General features: G+C 39.1%; 2 protein-coding genes across 4 annotated transcripts; one reads left to right on the top strand and one right to left on the bottom strand.

Moving 5' to 3' along the window:
- The first annotated feature begins 1,755 nt into the window (after positions 1 to 1,755).
- On the top strand, positions 1,756 to 6,502 carry LOC307269197 (transmembrane protein 272). 2 transcript variants are annotated; one of them, XM_080052052.1, is made up of 5 exons: positions 1,756 to 1,833; positions 3,942 to 4,020; positions 4,133 to 4,183; positions 4,484 to 4,690; positions 5,343 to 6,502. In XM_080052052.1, the coding sequence occupies exons 2-5, from the start codon at positions 3,957 to 3,959 to the stop codon at positions 5,549 to 5,551; spliced, it is 531 nt and encodes a 176-aa protein (XP_079908178.1). In that variant the 5' UTR covers positions 1,756 to 1,833; positions 3,942 to 3,956; the 3' UTR covers positions 5,552 to 6,502. The 2 variants fall into 2 exon arrangements, with proteins under 2 accessions (XP_079908178.1, XP_079908179.1); XM_080052053.1 differs by lacking the exon at positions 1,756 to 1,833 and adding an exon at positions 1,854 to 1,986.
- Positions 6,503 to 8,141: 1,639 nt separating this feature from the next.
- On the bottom strand, positions 8,142 to 15,167 carry LOC307269287 (amine sulfotransferase-like). Of its 2 annotated transcripts, none has more exons than XM_080052216.1 (7): positions 15,059 to 15,167; positions 11,019 to 11,177; positions 10,185 to 10,393; positions 9,944 to 10,070; positions 9,548 to 9,642; positions 8,736 to 8,910; positions 8,142 to 8,359 (listed from the first exon to the last, which is right to left on the bottom strand). In XM_080052216.1, the coding sequence occupies exons 2-7, from the start codon at positions 11,170 to 11,172 to the stop codon at positions 8,241 to 8,243; spliced, it is 879 nt and encodes a 292-aa protein (XP_079908342.1). In that variant the 5' UTR covers positions 11,173 to 11,177; positions 15,059 to 15,167; the 3' UTR covers positions 8,142 to 8,240. The 2 variants fall into 2 exon arrangements, with proteins under 2 accessions (XP_079908342.1, XP_079908341.1); XM_080052215.1 differs by lacking the exon at positions 15,059 to 15,167 and adding an exon at positions 14,464 to 14,708.
- Positions 15,168 to 17,130: the final 1,963 nt, after the last annotated feature.

Genomic DNA, 17,130 nt, shown 5'->3' with positions numbered 1-17,130 from the left:
CCTCTCAGGTGGAAGATGGATAATGGACAAAGAGCAGTTTTGAGGAACTAATAAAATGCACTTCAAATGTTGGACACTTCCTAAAAAATACTGTATTGTTGAATTCAAACTAATACTGGTGATCTGCTGGTCGGATATGCAGATGACCGTCTTACGTGACTTCAGCAGTCTATCAACAACAACAAAAAATGTTAAACTGCTGCCAAAATAAATTGTTCCTTGTGTGACTTTATTTATTGTTTCATGACCTATGTTGTTGTTTATGTTTTTCTGTCAAATTTGTTATTTTTACGAATATTTATGTTGTAATGCTCATGAATGAATGTGCAAAATCACATTTGGATTTGTGTTTTGAAAACATTTTCTTATGAATAAAAAGTTATTATGTGTTCATTTTTTGTCATTATTAGGGCGGTTTCAACACAACGCCCACATTCAGCTCACAAGATTTGTTGCAGCATGTTTGCATTATTGCTAAATGTTCCTTCATTCCAGTTCAATGACTTCAGATGGCCCTGTCATATGTATTTGATTACACAAGCTGAAGCATGTGAGAGTGAATTTCAGTTTAACCTTAAAACCACAAACGGGAGAGGAGCACGAGCATGAGGCTGATATATTCTTTTACAAAATAATTGTTCTACCATTTTTGATTACGTTGGCTGTGACAATACTGCGGCCGATACCATCAAGGCAAGTAGTGTGGAGCCATAGCTGATGAGGGCACACCTCTGTTCCAATGCAAACTGTACAAAAAGCAGATAACAAGTAGCTGCTCATTCAGCCTGTATCTCTAGTCATTTGACACTATTTGTTTATCTGAGCCTGTTGCCTATGAACGCTGCTTTTATTACTGTGTGTGCATGGCTCCTTTCAACTGATACGGCTTTGTTTAGAACTCAGAAGCGTCCGTGTTTTGCCACACTTGGGGCAGAATTATACTGAGTTCACTTATATATATATTTTTTAAATGTTTGTATTCTTTCTTCATTAGCCTTACTTACTTAACATTTGAAGCTGTCTGTCGAACATCTGTTTGTTTAATGGCAAGTTTTTCATAGAAAAGTAAGAAAAAATTAAACTAGACTAGCCAGGGAGACGTGTATGACTTATGCTATCCCCTTAAATTATCTTGGGACCTCATGGGAGGTCGCAAACCTTAGGTTAGGTATCATGTTGGGTTTTATCAAGAAATGTGAGTTAGGATATTTATATTGACAGCGGTGGTGGGGGCGAAACCATGGTTTAGACATGGGGGGAGGGGGGGGGGGACAAATTAGAGCCTTCCCCAAGAATGTGTCATAATTCTGAGACAGAATAGTTTCTAATAGTAGGCAATTAAGTGAGTTTGAGGCAAATGCTGTACTTTTTACTACATTAAGTTTTAAATAACTTTTCAGATTAAAAGTACAAAATATACTCACGAAAGTAAATGCTGCATAATGTGTAATGTCTATAAGACTATTGATTCCATGCAGTCAGTGTAATGTGTAGTGAAAGGATTCATCTGTACCAGCTGAAACATTAACCAAATGTAGCCTCCATATTCAAGACTATATAATAATAAATAAATAACAATAATAGGCTATTCTGCACTTTGTAGGCTGCTTTTGACAGTACAATTAAGTCAAAATGTCAATGCAGGATTTATTTTCTCAGAAAAGTGTCAACAGTAAAGTAAGCAGAACAAACTCCCACCCAGTCAGGAGACCGCGTGAACGTCTCTCTGGGCATGCGCGCTCTACTAGAGTCATTTCCCGAATAGGCGCGGCTGTCAAATTCAGGAGCTCATAGTGACAGCAGTAGACAGTGGCAAGGTGAACACACTGAAAGGTAAGTGTTGGAGGATAACACTAACAACTAAGGAAGCGACACTTTTCTTTGCGCGCTTATATTTGTGTTGGAGAAAGCCACTGTCAGACGCCAGAAGTTGACTATTCAGTGTGTTTCGGGGGCGGGGCGCAGGACCTTCAACAAAACTAAAAGGCGAGGCAGAAGTTTTGACATTATTATCTCTTCTGGTTTAACAGCTTTTTCTTTGCCTGAGAAAGTGCTCGTGTTCATGCGAGTGTTGCTTTTTAAAACTCTGTAGCCCACTGTTAGTGCTCAAAGAGGTTTTGTATTTGGGCTACAGCTGTTGTGTTTACCTGTTGAAACAACCATATTGACATTAATCGATTTTCTAAACTATTTTTCATTCAAACTTCGTATCTCAGCTTTACATAGGCTATTTTCCTCTATTTCATTTCAGAAATCTTCCTTCGTGTTGCCTCTTTTTAAAGGTACAGGTCGGCTCTTAAATATTGGTCAAACTGGCTTTGGTTGAGAATGCAGTCATACCTGTTGACAAGCGCTAAATAAGGCATTCATGCCCAGTCATTTGAGGACTACTGTTCTTCTAAGTAGTAGAGGAGTTCGAAGAATTAGCATCTACACCTCCTGAGTGGGGACTTAACCAAAGCCTGCTTGCAGATATTTATGTGGCAATGTGACACCGAGATTTGCATACTAAGGTTTTTTAGTGTTTAAACCTAAAATGTAAAGTGGATGTTGCTCCCTACAACGTTAATTCAAGAAGAAACTAATCGGCAGATAAATCCATAATTCAAATATTTTTTTAATTGCACCCTGATCCAAATAAATATTTAAATATATGAATTTCAAAGCATTGGATTTGACTGGACATTATATAAAAACAATATATATTCGACAGATGAAGGCGATCCAAAATGTTTGGTGTGTTTTTCAATATTTTTTTTTATAGTGAGCTACATTTCAGTAAAAAACAAAAGAAAAATTCTTATATGTTAAAACCTACTTGTGATTCTGAAATGAAAATAAATAAATAAATAGCGAAAAAAAATGCTCATTACATTTCCAAGAACATCAGGTGATGTTTTCAAATCACTAATTGGATCCGACCCACAGGCCCAAACCCCCCAAAGAGGCTGAAACCAGTATTTATTAATCGACTGGTTTCAGCACTATATAGCTGTTAAAAGGAGAACGTCAATAAGTTTACACATTAAAATCTGTTAAAACAGGTGAGAACATGTTTAACATGTTGTATAAAGTTATATGTTGCTCTGTAAAAACGCCCACCTTTTTCCCACACGTGAATAAATACTACTACTTTAACATCGATCAAAAGCAATTATGGTTATATTTTATCCATTAAAAAAATATCTGACTGACCTCCCACAGTCACAGTAACATGAGAGTTATTTGAAGTAGATTTGAAAATCTGTTACATTTCCCTTTAAGCATCCGGGGAAATGAATGCGTGGTCGTGGAATGCGATTTTATCTGTGGTAAACATAAGTTAACGACATAGTGAGTTTATAAGGGGCGGAAATTAAAGAACAAACATTAGAGGGGGTGGAGCTGACTACCCAGGGACCAAATCTTTAGATGGGCCTCCAAAGATTATTTTACTTTTTTTCAAGTATTAAGTGTGAAATATATATAAAAAAATATGTGAATACATTAGTTGGAAAAATTTAAGAGGGAAGGCTCTTTGTGTCCACTTCCAAAATGTGCAAAATTGTTAAGTCCAGCAAAGTGCTAGGACTCTCTCTAAACAGCTAATAGAGCTAATTGATGCATAAGAGCTCTGTATTATAAGTAAATCAGCATTATAGCTAGAATGTCATAAGGAATTATATCTATGAAACTGAGCTATCAAAGCCTCAGGAAATGGAAGACTTTGCTCTTATTTTTATTTATTTGAAAGAGTCTCAAAGAGTGGAGCAGGTCCCACATCTATGGTGATTACACTGAGAAGATTGGTAAGGCCATGTGAATTTAGATAGTGGTAAACAAATGTTAGTTCACGCAATCGTTTAGTAGGTATAACTGAAAGGATTGTAGCAAGGCTTTTTATTTTAAGCTTGTATTATTGTTTTTTAATACAACTTTATGTTGTTGTATTTCCTCTGTAGGATCGCTTCGTCATAATGGCAGAAGGTGGTCTTTTAGGAAACATCCGTAACGCTCCTCAACCCCCGGCACCGGTACTAGGTGAGATCAGTTGGTGCCCATTCCATCCCCATTGGTTTAGTTGTTGTTCAGATTCTAACCATCAAACAGTCTGAGCCTTTTTCATTTAAACACATTGTCTCTCTTCACGCAGGATGTTCAAAGGTGTTTGCCTGTATCTTGCCCATTGCTCAGATTGCAATAGGTGAGTTAGTGACACACATTCACACAAACAAATTGTCAAATGTTTTTTTTAAGATATTTTTTTTGGGCGTTTTTATGCTTTATTGATAGTGCAGAGAGACAGAGGTGAAAGGGGCAGAGAGGGGAGTGACATGCAGAGAACGACCGCGGGCGGGAATCGAACCCGGGTCTGCTTCTGGTCCCGGCCCGGGGGGGGGGGGGGGGGGGGGAACGCCCTACCAACTGAGCTAAGGGCGCCCCTGTTTTGTGTAAATGCTTTTGTGGATAAGCATTATGCTGTCTCGCCCCCGTCTCCCAACAGGTGCAAAGTTTCTGAATGAATGTCCGCAGGGACACTACATCCCCATCTATCTGATTGTGTGTGGGGTGTTTGGCCTGGCCCTGGCCCTGCTCTCATGCCTGCCCTGTGTCAGACCAACTGAAGGGGGCACCCCCACCCCCCTCACCAGGCTCTGTGAGACCTGGACCTCTTTGACATCATGCTTCCTCGCCTGCTGGTTCATCGCTGGTGAGTTTAGTTAAAGGTGTAGTCAGTCGATTATGGAGAATGCTTCTTGTCAAAATCACTCTTCGTCAAAACCAGTGAATGTCTCCTACCTGTCCGTACTGTGTGTGCGCTGAACAACAATCTGGTGTTAATACACAGTACACAATGCGTCTGTAAACTTTTGACAAACAGTGATTGTGACATTAGGCAAAATCGACTGACTCCACCTTTATATTAGAATAGGATATATACGTATATTACAATGTGTCTTTTTTCGATTGTTGTCGTCAATAATCAACACTTTGGGCAAAGCACGATAAGAAACCTACCCTGCGTTCCAAACCTCATACTCTTTCTTTTTTCTATTCTACATACTACATCAGACCATGAAAATAATCTAGTTGGGGTGCAGTATGCTACAATTGGGACATACTTTTACTTATTTACCATGTAGTAGACATCCGGGTATTTTTAAGCAAACTAAATCTGACCACAAGAATTGGGACATCCTAAATCTTTTTTTTTTACCATACTAAATAGCACAAAGTAATGGTGATTGGAACACAGTGCTAGTGTTGCCTGTGTTCTGCATCTAACCATCCTGCCAACACTGAAATGGATTAAAATCTGCATACCATCATTTTCTTTGACTTTGCCTTTTTTTTCCCTCCAGGTAACGTGTGGATCTACTCTATTTATGAGCCCAACTACAATAAGAACGCGACCAGCACAGAACCATACTGCGACAAGACCCTGTACCTTTTTGCCTTCTGGGTCACCACCTTGGTCTACATCCTGCTGGGCTTGGCCCTGGTGGGGGGCTGCTGTACCCTGGTCTGCCTCTTTGTGTGCGGCCGAGCCGACCCTGATGACAACGTGTAAAGAGACAAAATCGAAAATAAACAGTCAAACCCAATGTACCCATCCCAAGTTGCTAATTACATTTTTTACTTTTTTTCTAATTGTACACCTACACAGGGGTTTTCCTAACGATCTGTTTTTGTGCACACTTGGTACTGCTTTGGTTTTTTTGCCGCCCCAGCAGATGCATACTTAAGTTAACTCCAAGATGCTGTATATTTTAACACTGATTCTAAAAGAATGTCTGATGGCATGTCTCTCAATGCTGAGCACTTTCTACCTCTGTCTCCTCTCGCTGCCTCTAAAACACATTCATGAGATCAGTCTGTTGTGTGTGAATTGTTATTTTTTTCCCATCACTTGAATGCTAATTTTGGTTAATTTTTCTTGCTTTGTTTCCAATTTTTTTTTTCATGTTTTTCATTTTATTTGTAACATGTTTCCACAACACTAAAGGATGTTGACAGATCAAACTGTCTCGAATATGTTTCATTGCTATGTGTCACAGACAGACTAGATAACAAAGTACCCAGTGTAATAACCACCGTGTGATTAGAATTATGCTGCTTTTCTTCTGAATGAAAGAAAAAGAAAAGTGTGTTATGGGATCTCTGAACATGGGAAATGTAGCTATTTTTGGTTTGATCATTGAAAACAGACATGTTTTAACCTCACGTAGGCCATTCTAAAGGGGAGATAAATAAGGAAGAGTTGTCTCATCATGAAACTTGTATAGCTGCTTATAGGGAATCAGTTTGGTTAAAAGTGCTGATTTCAAACCTGGAAAAGCTGAAAATGACCACACATGACCTCACCACATCAGCCTCAGACGTTGCCAGATTTTCCTATTATGGTGCAAAACTTTAGCCCTTAGCCTTAGTTCTTTGTTACCCTGAGTCATTTTGTTTTTCCCAGCATGATTTTGTGTTTGCTGATGAACAGCCTGTTAGCAAACTCTGCCTTGAGAATCCGCCCTCCCCTTAATTAAACTTAACTTCTAACTCCTGACTGCTCTGTGTCTCCAATCTTGCAAATGAGTCCTCAGATACTGGTTCAGATCATAACATAAAAAGACTATGTCCGTGGCTCATTTCCCCTTCTTTCAGTCACAATAGGACTGTAGACACAAAGGGAGAACATATATATCTACTTGCAAGCACCAGAAAGTATTTTATATTAAAAGTTAAAGCTATAGTTCGTAACTTTTCCATATAAATGAATGCCGACATTCAAGCCATTGGTTTGAGTTGACACAGAGTTGATGAAGCTTATCAACTCCACACAACTCTCTCCGCTATAATTAAACAGGAAGTAAAAACGTGCACACGCATACACTAATGACACGTAAACTTTTTCTGACACCACATTAAAACTGTCTCAAACACACGTAATGCAGTAATATATAAACATTATTTCTCACAAAATCTCCTCACTCTCCCTGCCAGCAGTCCATGAGGAGACACATTGAGGAGGCACGCATATATAGGTATAACATGGCCTATATCCTGATAGGTCATAATACTGTTTTTGACTTTAATTAATTAAATGTAGAAATTCCTGCCTTTTTTTCTTTAAACGAAACACCACAGATCCTTACTGCAACAAGAGCCCCTGCCTCTGAATTTTTGGTTTCTCTTCTGGATCACCAGTTTGACATAGATCCTGTTTGGTCCGCTCATTCTCTCAAGCTGTTGCAGTGTATGCCTTCTGACAACAACCCTCTAAACATATAGAGTAATAATAGGATTTGATAACATAAGCAAACATAGAAATTTTAATCTGTGTTGTCATGTGGATCAGATAAACATTTTTAACATTTGGCCTTTCACGTCCACATGTTATTGTTAAGCAACCTTTGTCACAGAAATAAAGTTTAATACTACCAATATTGTATATTATATATACCTTTTTTGAAATATCAATGTTGCACATTTGCTGTTTGTTCATTGTTCTTGAACTGATATTTGGTACTCCAATAATATTAACTGGCCACTAGATGTCCCCCTAACGCCTCTACATCAGCTCTACATGAAACAATAAAAGCATTGTGTCTAGCAGATTGAGGCTTTTTTGATCACAGTGGTTGTCAGCACTTTTTGTTAAAGGGATATTTCAGTATTTTTAATGTGGGGTTGTATGAGGTACTTGGACAAAGTTAGTCTGTTAGCTTATGGAGATGGCGGTCAGTGCAGTCACTATAAGGACTTTTTTGGAGAGACATCGCTGCAGCAGAATTCAGCATTGTAATGTTGCAGGGCGGGCCAGAAGAAAAACTGTTTTTCTCCACATGAATAAATGCTAACTTCAGCCCTAAATATCAGTTCAATTGTACACTAAACTGCGATTTTTTTCTACGGTGTTAGTTGGCTTCCAGAGGCCCAGCCATGGGGGAGGTGGTCTGACACCAAAAAGGTTAAATTTGGTTCAGCCATGGACACTCTCAAAGGGCTTTGCTGTTATAGAAATAAGTTATGTGTGTTGTAAGTCTTCACACAGTCAGGAGACTACTGGTGCAGTGAGTCACAACAAGGCTGATCCAGGGCTGAACTTCATGCTTGATCGTCCAATTGAAAAAGAGACTTGTCACTAGGGGTGTCACTTGTTTCCGGTGAATTTATTGACAGCTCATCAACGTCTGAAATAGATTTTAAAAAATTAACAGCCTGTACATAAAAACATCACGGTAGCGGAGCTGAATTTGGAGAGGGAGCTACTTCTTCAGCTCCCAGGTGCAGGCCAGAGGAAAGTCACTCATCTTCTCCTTGAACATTTGGTCAAACTCTTCATTCTGGGCCACTGTGAAGTGATTCTTCCAGTCACCTGCGATACCTGTTCAGACACAGAACAAATGATACAAACATTTTACATTACATTTATTTAGTTATATAGCACCTTTCACAATACTGTTACAAAGTGCTTAACAATGAAAAAATAAAGCAGAACCTATTCCCAGTAAGAAGACAGGCATGCAGACCTAAGCACATAAACAGAAGAATATCAAAAGAAAGAATAGAAATAAAAAATGTATTATAACAGAATAAATAAAAAGCACAGAAAGAGTGAATATAAAATAAGATCAAAGATAAGGTTGGTTTACAAAGAGTACATTTTTCTGAAGTGACCTAAAAAGGTAGTTATTGACTTGGTCTGTCTAATACGACCGTCTGTGTGCTGCCTCCTATAGACATCAATGTGGAAAACCAACCTTTGCGCATGGTTTCCTTCTTGTAGCGGTCGGTTTCATTGAAGTCCTTGTAGTTTGCTGTAGGGTTAGTTTTCATGCTTTTGAAGGTGGACATCTCCACAACATGATCAATGGCTTCATCCGTCAGGTCTTTCCCCAGGAAATCACACAACTTTACAACTTCCCCTCTGAGGTCCTGTCAATTAACAGGTGAAGATGCAGATTTTAACATACTGAACAGGGAAATGTGCTGCATTTATGTTAAGGTCAAAAGGAATCAGTGTTGAATGTTTCTGCCAGTAGATATGCACTGGTTCATAAGATTTAAAAAAATATATATATATAATTATTAGTGCATCGTTACCTTTTGACTGTTGCAGGGCCGACCCAAGCCTTCATGGGGCCCTAATGGTCCATTTTACCTTTTTAAAGTGAAATGCATGAATCTGGTGCACTTTGAGAGGAAAATTAAGAGGCTAAATCTGAATAATTTTGATGTGAACAAATACTTTGGAGACACTGGGTCGGATGAATTAGAAGCTATTGAAGAAAGACACATGGATTTTCCATAAGAATATTAATTTAAAATTAAATATCATGATTGATCCTCTGGGTTGGGCTTGGAGCTCTTTTTTTTCTGGGAGGGGGAGGGGGCGCCTGGCGGTCCGGGGCCCTAAGCAACCGCTTAGTTCGCTTTGCCTCGGGCCGGCCCTGGACTGTTGTATCCATGGTATGTAGGCTGATAAGTTATCATCAACTTAATTGTATATTCTTTTTGTGGTCAAATGTCCTTTAATTCATAAACAAACAAAAGTAAAGAGAAGATTCTCAACCTTCAGCATGTTCTCATACTGCACAAAATGGATGTTCAGTTGGTCTCGTGCTGCGTAGAATTCTCTCACATGATCGAACCATGACCCCATGTAAACTGTTGATGAAACAATTTGAAAGTTAGTGCTGAAAAATAAATGCAAAATATGGGGTGGTTACTGTTTAATTTATAAAGCCCAGATATGTATTTTCTACCATTCAAAATAAAGCATATTTGTATTCGAAATGCAAATAAACTCATTTAAGTTCTAACATTTATCTTACAAAAAAGGAAAAAGCGCAGCCAGATAAACCATTTCAGCTCATTTTGAAAGGAACAAATGAATTCCTATGGGTAAAAATAGTTGACAACAGTCGTGATCCTGTTATTTTAGTAGTTTTTCAAAAGATAAACCTACCATTACCCTCCAAGAACTGCTGAAAGAATTCCTCAAAGCTCTGAGGTGTCTCAAGCATCACCCAACTTTGGGCAAAGTGATAGAGGGACACCAAGACGTCTTTGGGGTTCCTCCAAACATACACGACCTAAAGGACAATAAATCAATGTGCATATGATCTTCAGCAGTTCATTTCAGTGTTCTTTTTTTTACAGCTCAAAAGACTCAACCAACGCATTGCTATTCCAAATTGAAAGATGACCTTGGTTGGCTGGGCTTTGACTCCTCGGGGCAACATGTCAGGGGGGAGATGCGAGCGATAGATGCGAGGATCCGGCCTTTCTCGGAAAGGGTCGTCTGCGGTTCTTCCCTCCAGCATAGGAACTCGTACCCTATTGGTGGCCTCCTCTGTCTGCTCAGGGTGAGCAGCATCCATGATCTGGATCAGGACCTGCTGCATCCATATTGTTCCTGCAAGATTCAAACAAAATAGAGGAGGTTTCAAATACAAACGTATAGTATACAGAGACACTCAACTGATCCTAGGTAACAGATATCTACAGTTTATCTTAAAGCTATAGTGCATATAAATGAATGGCGGTTACATTCAAGCAATGGCGAAACAAGTTGACACAGGCAGAGTTGGTGCGTCGGGCAACAGTTTTTATGGCCGGGAACCTGTTCCCTTGCGGTGGAAACGCAAATAACTGGTTCCAAAGATAAGAACTGAACTGGGAAAAATGGAGTTAAATTTTGCTGCTCCTCCTTGTGCCTGGAACATGTTACAGATGACTTTGAAACTTAATGAGCTGGTCTCATTGGTCACTTTTAAGAAGAAGCTAAATGACTTGGAGGCAGACACATCTGGCTGTAGATTTTTTGCCTGGGAAATAATTGCTGTTTTAGTTGTTGTTTTATGTTTTTGTGTACCTTGTGTTAATGTGTATGACTGTACTGCTGCCTGTCTTCTCCTGGACACTTGTGAAAAAATCTCAATGAGGTATTTCTCCTGGTTCAATAAACGTAAAACAAATAAGTAAACATTTATGCTTGTAACCAGTGTTGATCTGAGTTAACGTTATAGCAAACAACTGACCTGACTTGGGGTATGCACAGAGGAAGATATCAGTTGGACGGAGCTCAACATCCTGGAGAGCATCAAAGTCCTTGGGGCGCAATTTGTCCTTGACCAGAAAGTTTCTCCTCTTGTATTTGAACAGGTAAGGGCTCAGTAAGTCCAGAGAATCCATGGATACTAAAAGTAAGGAACAATAAGAATGTAAAGATTCAAGAAGGCACTCTTGGTTTTATGACTTCATTTAATCCGCTCTAAAATCAGAATATTGATTGCCAAGACTTGATACAGTGACTCATATGTTTATCAAATAGGATTTTGACATCTCCATACTTCCCTCAAGTACGGGAAAGTAATTTAAGGTGAAGTAAGTGATTTATTTATGTTAATATAAGTGTTAAATCGCTCTTTATTCATACAGTGATCACTTATATACGCGGTTCATAAAGCCGATCTCTCAGTCACTCGCTCTGCATGTAATCGGGGATCCCACTACTGATAACCAATCAGAAGAGAGAATGCTACAAACCGGCACCCATCTCACTGCCGGTGCACGTGCAGAGCGACAGAGGGGTGAATGTGTATGAGCCTACAATGGCGGAGCAGGTAAAAATCCTTCCCAATATCGGTTTTGATGGTTTTAATCATGTTTTATCACACTTACGGATCTGAGATGATGCTAGATAACTCGCTGCTTGAAGACTGCAGTGCATTAATGTGGTGACGTAGGGACGATGGAGGGGACTGCTAACTGCAGTCACTGACAGGAAGTTAGCTAAACTGACCATTCTGCTTACTGAACCTTTAACATGAGAGAACCCCTGCAAAATCCCTGCCAAATACTGCACTGGCCAAATATAACTACATTCACACTATTCGTAATGCGAGACAGGATATACCGGTAGACTCAGAGCCGGCCCGAGGCATAAGCGAACTAAGCGGCCGCTTAGGGCCCCCGACTGCCTGGGGGGCCCCCTAAAAAAATAAAAAAATATATAGGGGAAGGTGGGGTGATTTGTGCATTTTGGAAGTTGCAAAACCCCTTGTTTCTAGAAAACCGTGGAAGAAATTGGAAATGTGACCACATATTTAAGAAGAGCCATCCATTTGACTCATCCTGTAAAGAAGGGAGACACAAGGAATAAGATATAAGCACATTTAAGCTCAAAAAACTGTGTTTTGCCTTTCAAAGTAAAATTTCCATGATCAAGGTTTTTCGATTATTGTGTCTGAACAATTATAGACACGTTTGAAAACATTTGACACATGTTTTAGTGCTTTGGTATGCTACACTTTGAGTCTATATTGTTAGCACAATGTCAACCCTAAATTGCTGCATCATGCCTATTATCCAAAATTCTGGGGATGGGGTGATTTGTGCGCAAGGGCCTGGGTGAGTTATAAGTAAGTAAGTAAGTAAAATGTATTTATAAAAGCACATTTATGACAGTTTGCACTGTCCAAAGTGCTGTACATAGTGCATTCAGTAGGTAAACAATGAAGGTACAATAACAATAACCAAAATAAAAGACGTAAAGCCCATACATCCACATAAACACAGATAGTAGTGCAGAGGTAAGATAGTTAATGGGGAGGAAACACCAGGGTGTACATATGGGTTTTGAGCCTTGATTTAAAGGCAGAAATGTAGGGGGAATCACATTTGTCAGGTGGCAGTTGGTTCCACAAGCACGGAGCAACTAGTGCAAAGTACATTTCTGAGAGTTGTGCCAGTGGCATGGCTGTATACGCTGGTCACCAAAAGAAAGTGATTGTCTACAGTAGCTCAGAAGAGAGTGACATCTCAATTCCACTTAACGACACCACTGATGAGAGTTCAGATGGCCAGAAAGATGATGATGGTGACTTTGTCATTGTGACACAATGACGCACAAATCACCCCACGTAGTGACAAGACAACTTTTTTTCCGAAAGCCATATTTCTTAAACAGTTTATTCCAGATCCAAAGTTTTTATTGCCAGGGATGCACAACATCCTGAAATATATGTACATATTTGAGTTGGAGACATAACTGTCAAGGCCTCACTTTAAAATCACTTTGAGTAAAAAGTTGCACAAATCACCCCACCTTCCCCTATATTTTTTTTTTTATTTATTTTTTTTAGTTTGTTTGTATTGAGTTTATTTAAAAACAATTGGAAATGGGGCTGCCCTCAGTTGCCCATGCACTGTGTATAGTCTATAGCCTATGTCAGCCTTGTCTGTGGAAAAAAAGATACAGTAGCTGGATAACAGAGTTCTTCTGCTTCGTTCCTCACAATGCATTTAAATGCATTCACTATATTACAGAGAAATATGTCCCGTAAAAGAAAAAGAGCTCCAAGCCCAACCCATAATATTTTATTTTATATTAATATTTTTATGGAAAATCCATGTGTCCTTCTTCTATAGCTTCTAATTCATCTGACCCAGTGTCTCCAAATTATTTGTTCACACAAGATTTCTCAGATTTAGCCTCTTAATTTTCCTCTCAAAGTGCACCAGATTCATGCATTTCACTTTAAAAAGGTTAAAAAATCTCCCGGGGGGGCATACCCCCGGACCCCCCTAGGAGGGTCTCAATCTCGGCTGTCTAATATTTTCGCACAGCCGCACAGTGGAGGCACTAGCGGAAAACACTGGGTGTGTGAATGATATTTAACAAAGATCTATAGTTTCAACAGCGCTAACATTGGAGAGGGGCCCCCTAATCATATTTCGCTTAGGGCCCCCTGAAGGCTTGGGCCGGCTCTGGGTAGATTTATATCAGCATGAAACTTTGCTTGTCAATTATTGTATGCATTTCAGAAATGGTAATTAATGCAATTATGCGTACATTTTCATTGCTTTAACATTTTTAAAATCTAGATGTTAGATAAAGCAAGAGTTAAAATATGATACTATATCTTAGATTTCCCAGATTACACAGTGTCCCAGATTAGGGCAAACCACCATACATCTCAATGTATTTAAATAATAATTTAAATTTATTATTCATGCAAACAAAAACATATTCTTTACATTTTCAAAACATAAAAAGGTCTAGTAGAAAGTGGAAACTATACGGAGACACCCTTGTTATTTTCCTCTGCCTAAAGGCTCATTTATGCTCTACACTAGATACGCATACGGATACGGACGGAGCCTTCTGTCCGTACTCTGCGTACATTACGTGCGTATTTCTGCACGTATCCTGCAAGCTTGCGGATGCGTACCAAACGGACAGAACGGAGCATTACTACCGAATATCACGGGGGGCGCACATAGATAGTATAGGTTAATATAAGGGGCGCACAGCCAACAATTCACTTTCACTTACTGTACATTTGTTTACAAACACAAACGAAAGACATAATACTTTAGAAAAGGTCTTAACTTTTGAGGAGAGGTTTGTGTGAGTTGGTACGAAATTACATACACATGTATATATCTATGAAGTTACACGGCCGGGGCACAGGGACTTACAACTACAACAGAGCAGCATGAGCGGGGATCGCACGGGGAAGAATGTCAGCTAGACGGCAGGCTGACGGCAGCAATAGAGAAGTACCGGAGGTCCGTGCGAGACTAGTTTGTTTGACATGTCGTGATTGATGTCCTCAGACCCCCGCTGTCTATAATACAGCCTCCAGTTTAGCCTCTTCCATTGCTACGGTAGTATATCGCTAAAGCTGTTTCTTCCATGGACCTATTATAAAATATGTATTCCAGTCAAGTCACTGTTTGACTCTTCTTCTTCCTATTTGAGTAACTTTTTACTCTTGAGCGGCGATGCTGCCTACTAATGGTTGATTTGCTTAATGTCCATTCCAACATAAAGGACCCATGGAAGTATGAGGGCAGTGACGGATATAACGTTGTAAACGTACGTCTCTATTTACGCACGGAATTGGAGCATAGAGTAGCCTTAATATGTTTTTCTCATTACAAAAACAATACATTACAAACATTGCATCGCATTATTAACTTGTAATCTAGTTTCTCTCGTTTCCTAGAGTACTGCAACAAAACCGTTTATCAAATATTAAGTTGTGTCTTTAAGGTACAAAATATTACTTACACAGTTGCAGCAGGCGAACCAGTCAAGAGAAGCCCTTGTAGAAATCCACTGTTTCATTTCTTGTTTAATGCAGTGAAAAGACTTACGTGCAGCTTGTCCCAGACAGTACCCACAAGTCAAACCACATATTTAAGTTTATATGGGCGTCAACTTTACTTGAACAAGACTGAACAATGTAGTCAATGTAAAAGTGGGATGAAGACAGCGGTTAATATTACAATTGCTTGTCATCAAACTTACAGTACATGTTGAGCCAGGAAATTATTTTTCCTGTTACTGGAATGCTAATTTTTTGGTAATTTCTTGAGTTAGGCTGCTATTTGCTCTTATGCAGTGCTTTGTTTCCAAGTGTTTCATGCTTTTCTTTATGATGTCCATTTCGTAACATTTTTCCACAACACTAAAGAAAGTTTACAGATCAAACTGTCTCGGATATGTTTCTTTAACATGCAGGCCTGCCCACACAAATGGCTGGGCCCCTGAAAACCTCCAGTCAATGGGCCCCCCTCTTACCCATGTTTTACTCGTATCAATGTGTGTGAGTGCACTCATCCCTAAATAAACACATACATGTATTTTTAGAGAGACTAACTATCTTAACAACCAGGGACTTGCAGGGACAGTTTGGGGAGCAAGGGCTCATTATTATTTTAAAATAGTAGCACATTTCGGACTTAGCCCAGCATACCTACCAATTTATTTTGATTCCCTTACACTCACACAATGTTTAACAGATCAACAGATCTCTACAAAATAATCAGTTCACACAGAGTCATTGTTCTTCTTTAGTATTCACTAAAGCAAACAGTTTTTTCACAATTTGCACATTTTCTATGCTACTAGTTTTCTGGTATTTAAGCTACATTTACACTACACATTTTGACTGCACCAAAAATTGCACTTTTTGTATTTCTGCACATGACAATAAATCATTTGAAATCTTTTGGTGGTATTGTTGAAATAAATAACACTTAGAAATCACCAAAATTCTTCACACATACAGAAAGCAGGACCTTGGTGGTTACGGCAAAAATTAAAACAGGATGATGTGGGGGCGCCCTTAGCTCAGTTGGTCATGGGCCTCGGCCAGCAGCTGACCCGGGTTCGATTCCAGATTATTGAGAAGGGTATGAATACTTTTGGACATGCCACTTTTTGTTCAAATGTAAATCAAAGCTGACAATTTTTGCATCGTCTTATTATCTTCTGGGAGAAGCCCGTGTCATTTACAATCAAGAAAAACACTTGCTGGTTGAATTAAAGTCAACATTTGCCAAGGGTATGAATAATTTCGGGCTTGACTGTGTAAATTATGGTCCAGAATACCATCAATGTTAGACTGGACCAATTTAAAATGATCTTCCACAACACACGGTCTCCAGTCCAGAGTCAGCACAAAATGTACTTTATTGGCATGTATGAATTTAGAGAAAATACGTTACACTACCCAGGGATCCGAGAATAAATTTGACAGAATTTGGCGCCCTTCCTAAATTATTTTAAAAAACCAACAATAATTATAGAAGAGTAGCTACCTCCTCCCCTCTTTTATTTGATTTAATTTTATTTCTTTATGTGTTTTTTATTTTTTTTATTTTTTTCATATTGATTGTTTGTTTTTGTTTCTTGTGGTGTGTGTTTTGTGTTGTTGGGTGTGAGGGTGGGATGTGGGTGGGGTATGTTCGGGAGAAAAAGGGGAAAAAATTTGTACTCGCTGTGCTACAATTCCGTTGTTATTAACATTTAATAAAAAAAACTTTGAAAAAAAAAAAAAGTACTTTATTGTACTTCATTTAGACCGTTGGGCATTCAAGACTTTAGTTTTGAGGTCCATCGACTATTTGCTGCCAATCTCTGGGCTGTCGACCAACCCGTAACGGATTCAAGGCCTGCAAAATCCAGATTTTCCACCCCGTGCCCACAACAATTTACATTAAGGTATGTTGTTTTAAAGGCATATAGGTAGCGAATAACCGCTAAGTGAACTGAAACATCAATGTTGCACATTAGCTGTTCTGTTCATTGTTTTTTTATGGGGGAACTGATATTTGGTACTGCAATAATATTAACCA

Source organism: Ammodytes marinus (genome assembly GCF_949987685.1).
Source record: "Ammodytes marinus genome assembly, chromosome: 23".
NCBI lineage: Eukaryota > Metazoa > Chordata > Actinopteri > Uranoscopiformes > Ammodytidae > Ammodytes > Ammodytes marinus.
The sequence above is the reverse complement of the archived record's forward strand: the minus strand, read 5'-3'. Positions and strand labels throughout refer to the sequence as shown.

What these genes read in the sequence shown, in the direction of transcription:
- LOC307269197 (XM_080052052.1), top strand. Translation starts at nt 3,957, where the DNA reads ATGGCAGAAGGTGGTCTTTTAGGAAACATCCGTAACGCTCCTCAACCC. An exon ending in ACCCCCGGCACCGGTACTAG is followed by an intron (nt 4,021 to 4,132) that starts GTGAGATCAGTT and finishes CTCTTCACGCAG; the next exon opens with GATGTTCAAAGGTGTTTGCC. An exon ending in CGCCTGCTGGTTCATCGCTG is followed by an intron (nt 4,691 to 5,342) that starts GTGAGTTTAGTT and finishes TTTTCCCTCCAG; the next exon opens with GTAACGTGTGGATCTACTCT.
- LOC307269287 (XM_080052215.1), bottom strand. An exon ending in CTGTGCATACCCCAAGTCAG is followed by an intron (nt 10,394 to 11,018) that starts GTCAGTTGTTTG and finishes TGAATCTTGCAG; the next exon opens with GAACAATATGGATGCAGCAG. An exon ending in GCAGTTCTTGGAGGGTAATG is followed by an intron (nt 9,643 to 9,943) that starts GTAGGTTTATCT and finishes TTTCATCAACAG; the next exon opens with TTTACATGGGGTCATGGTTC.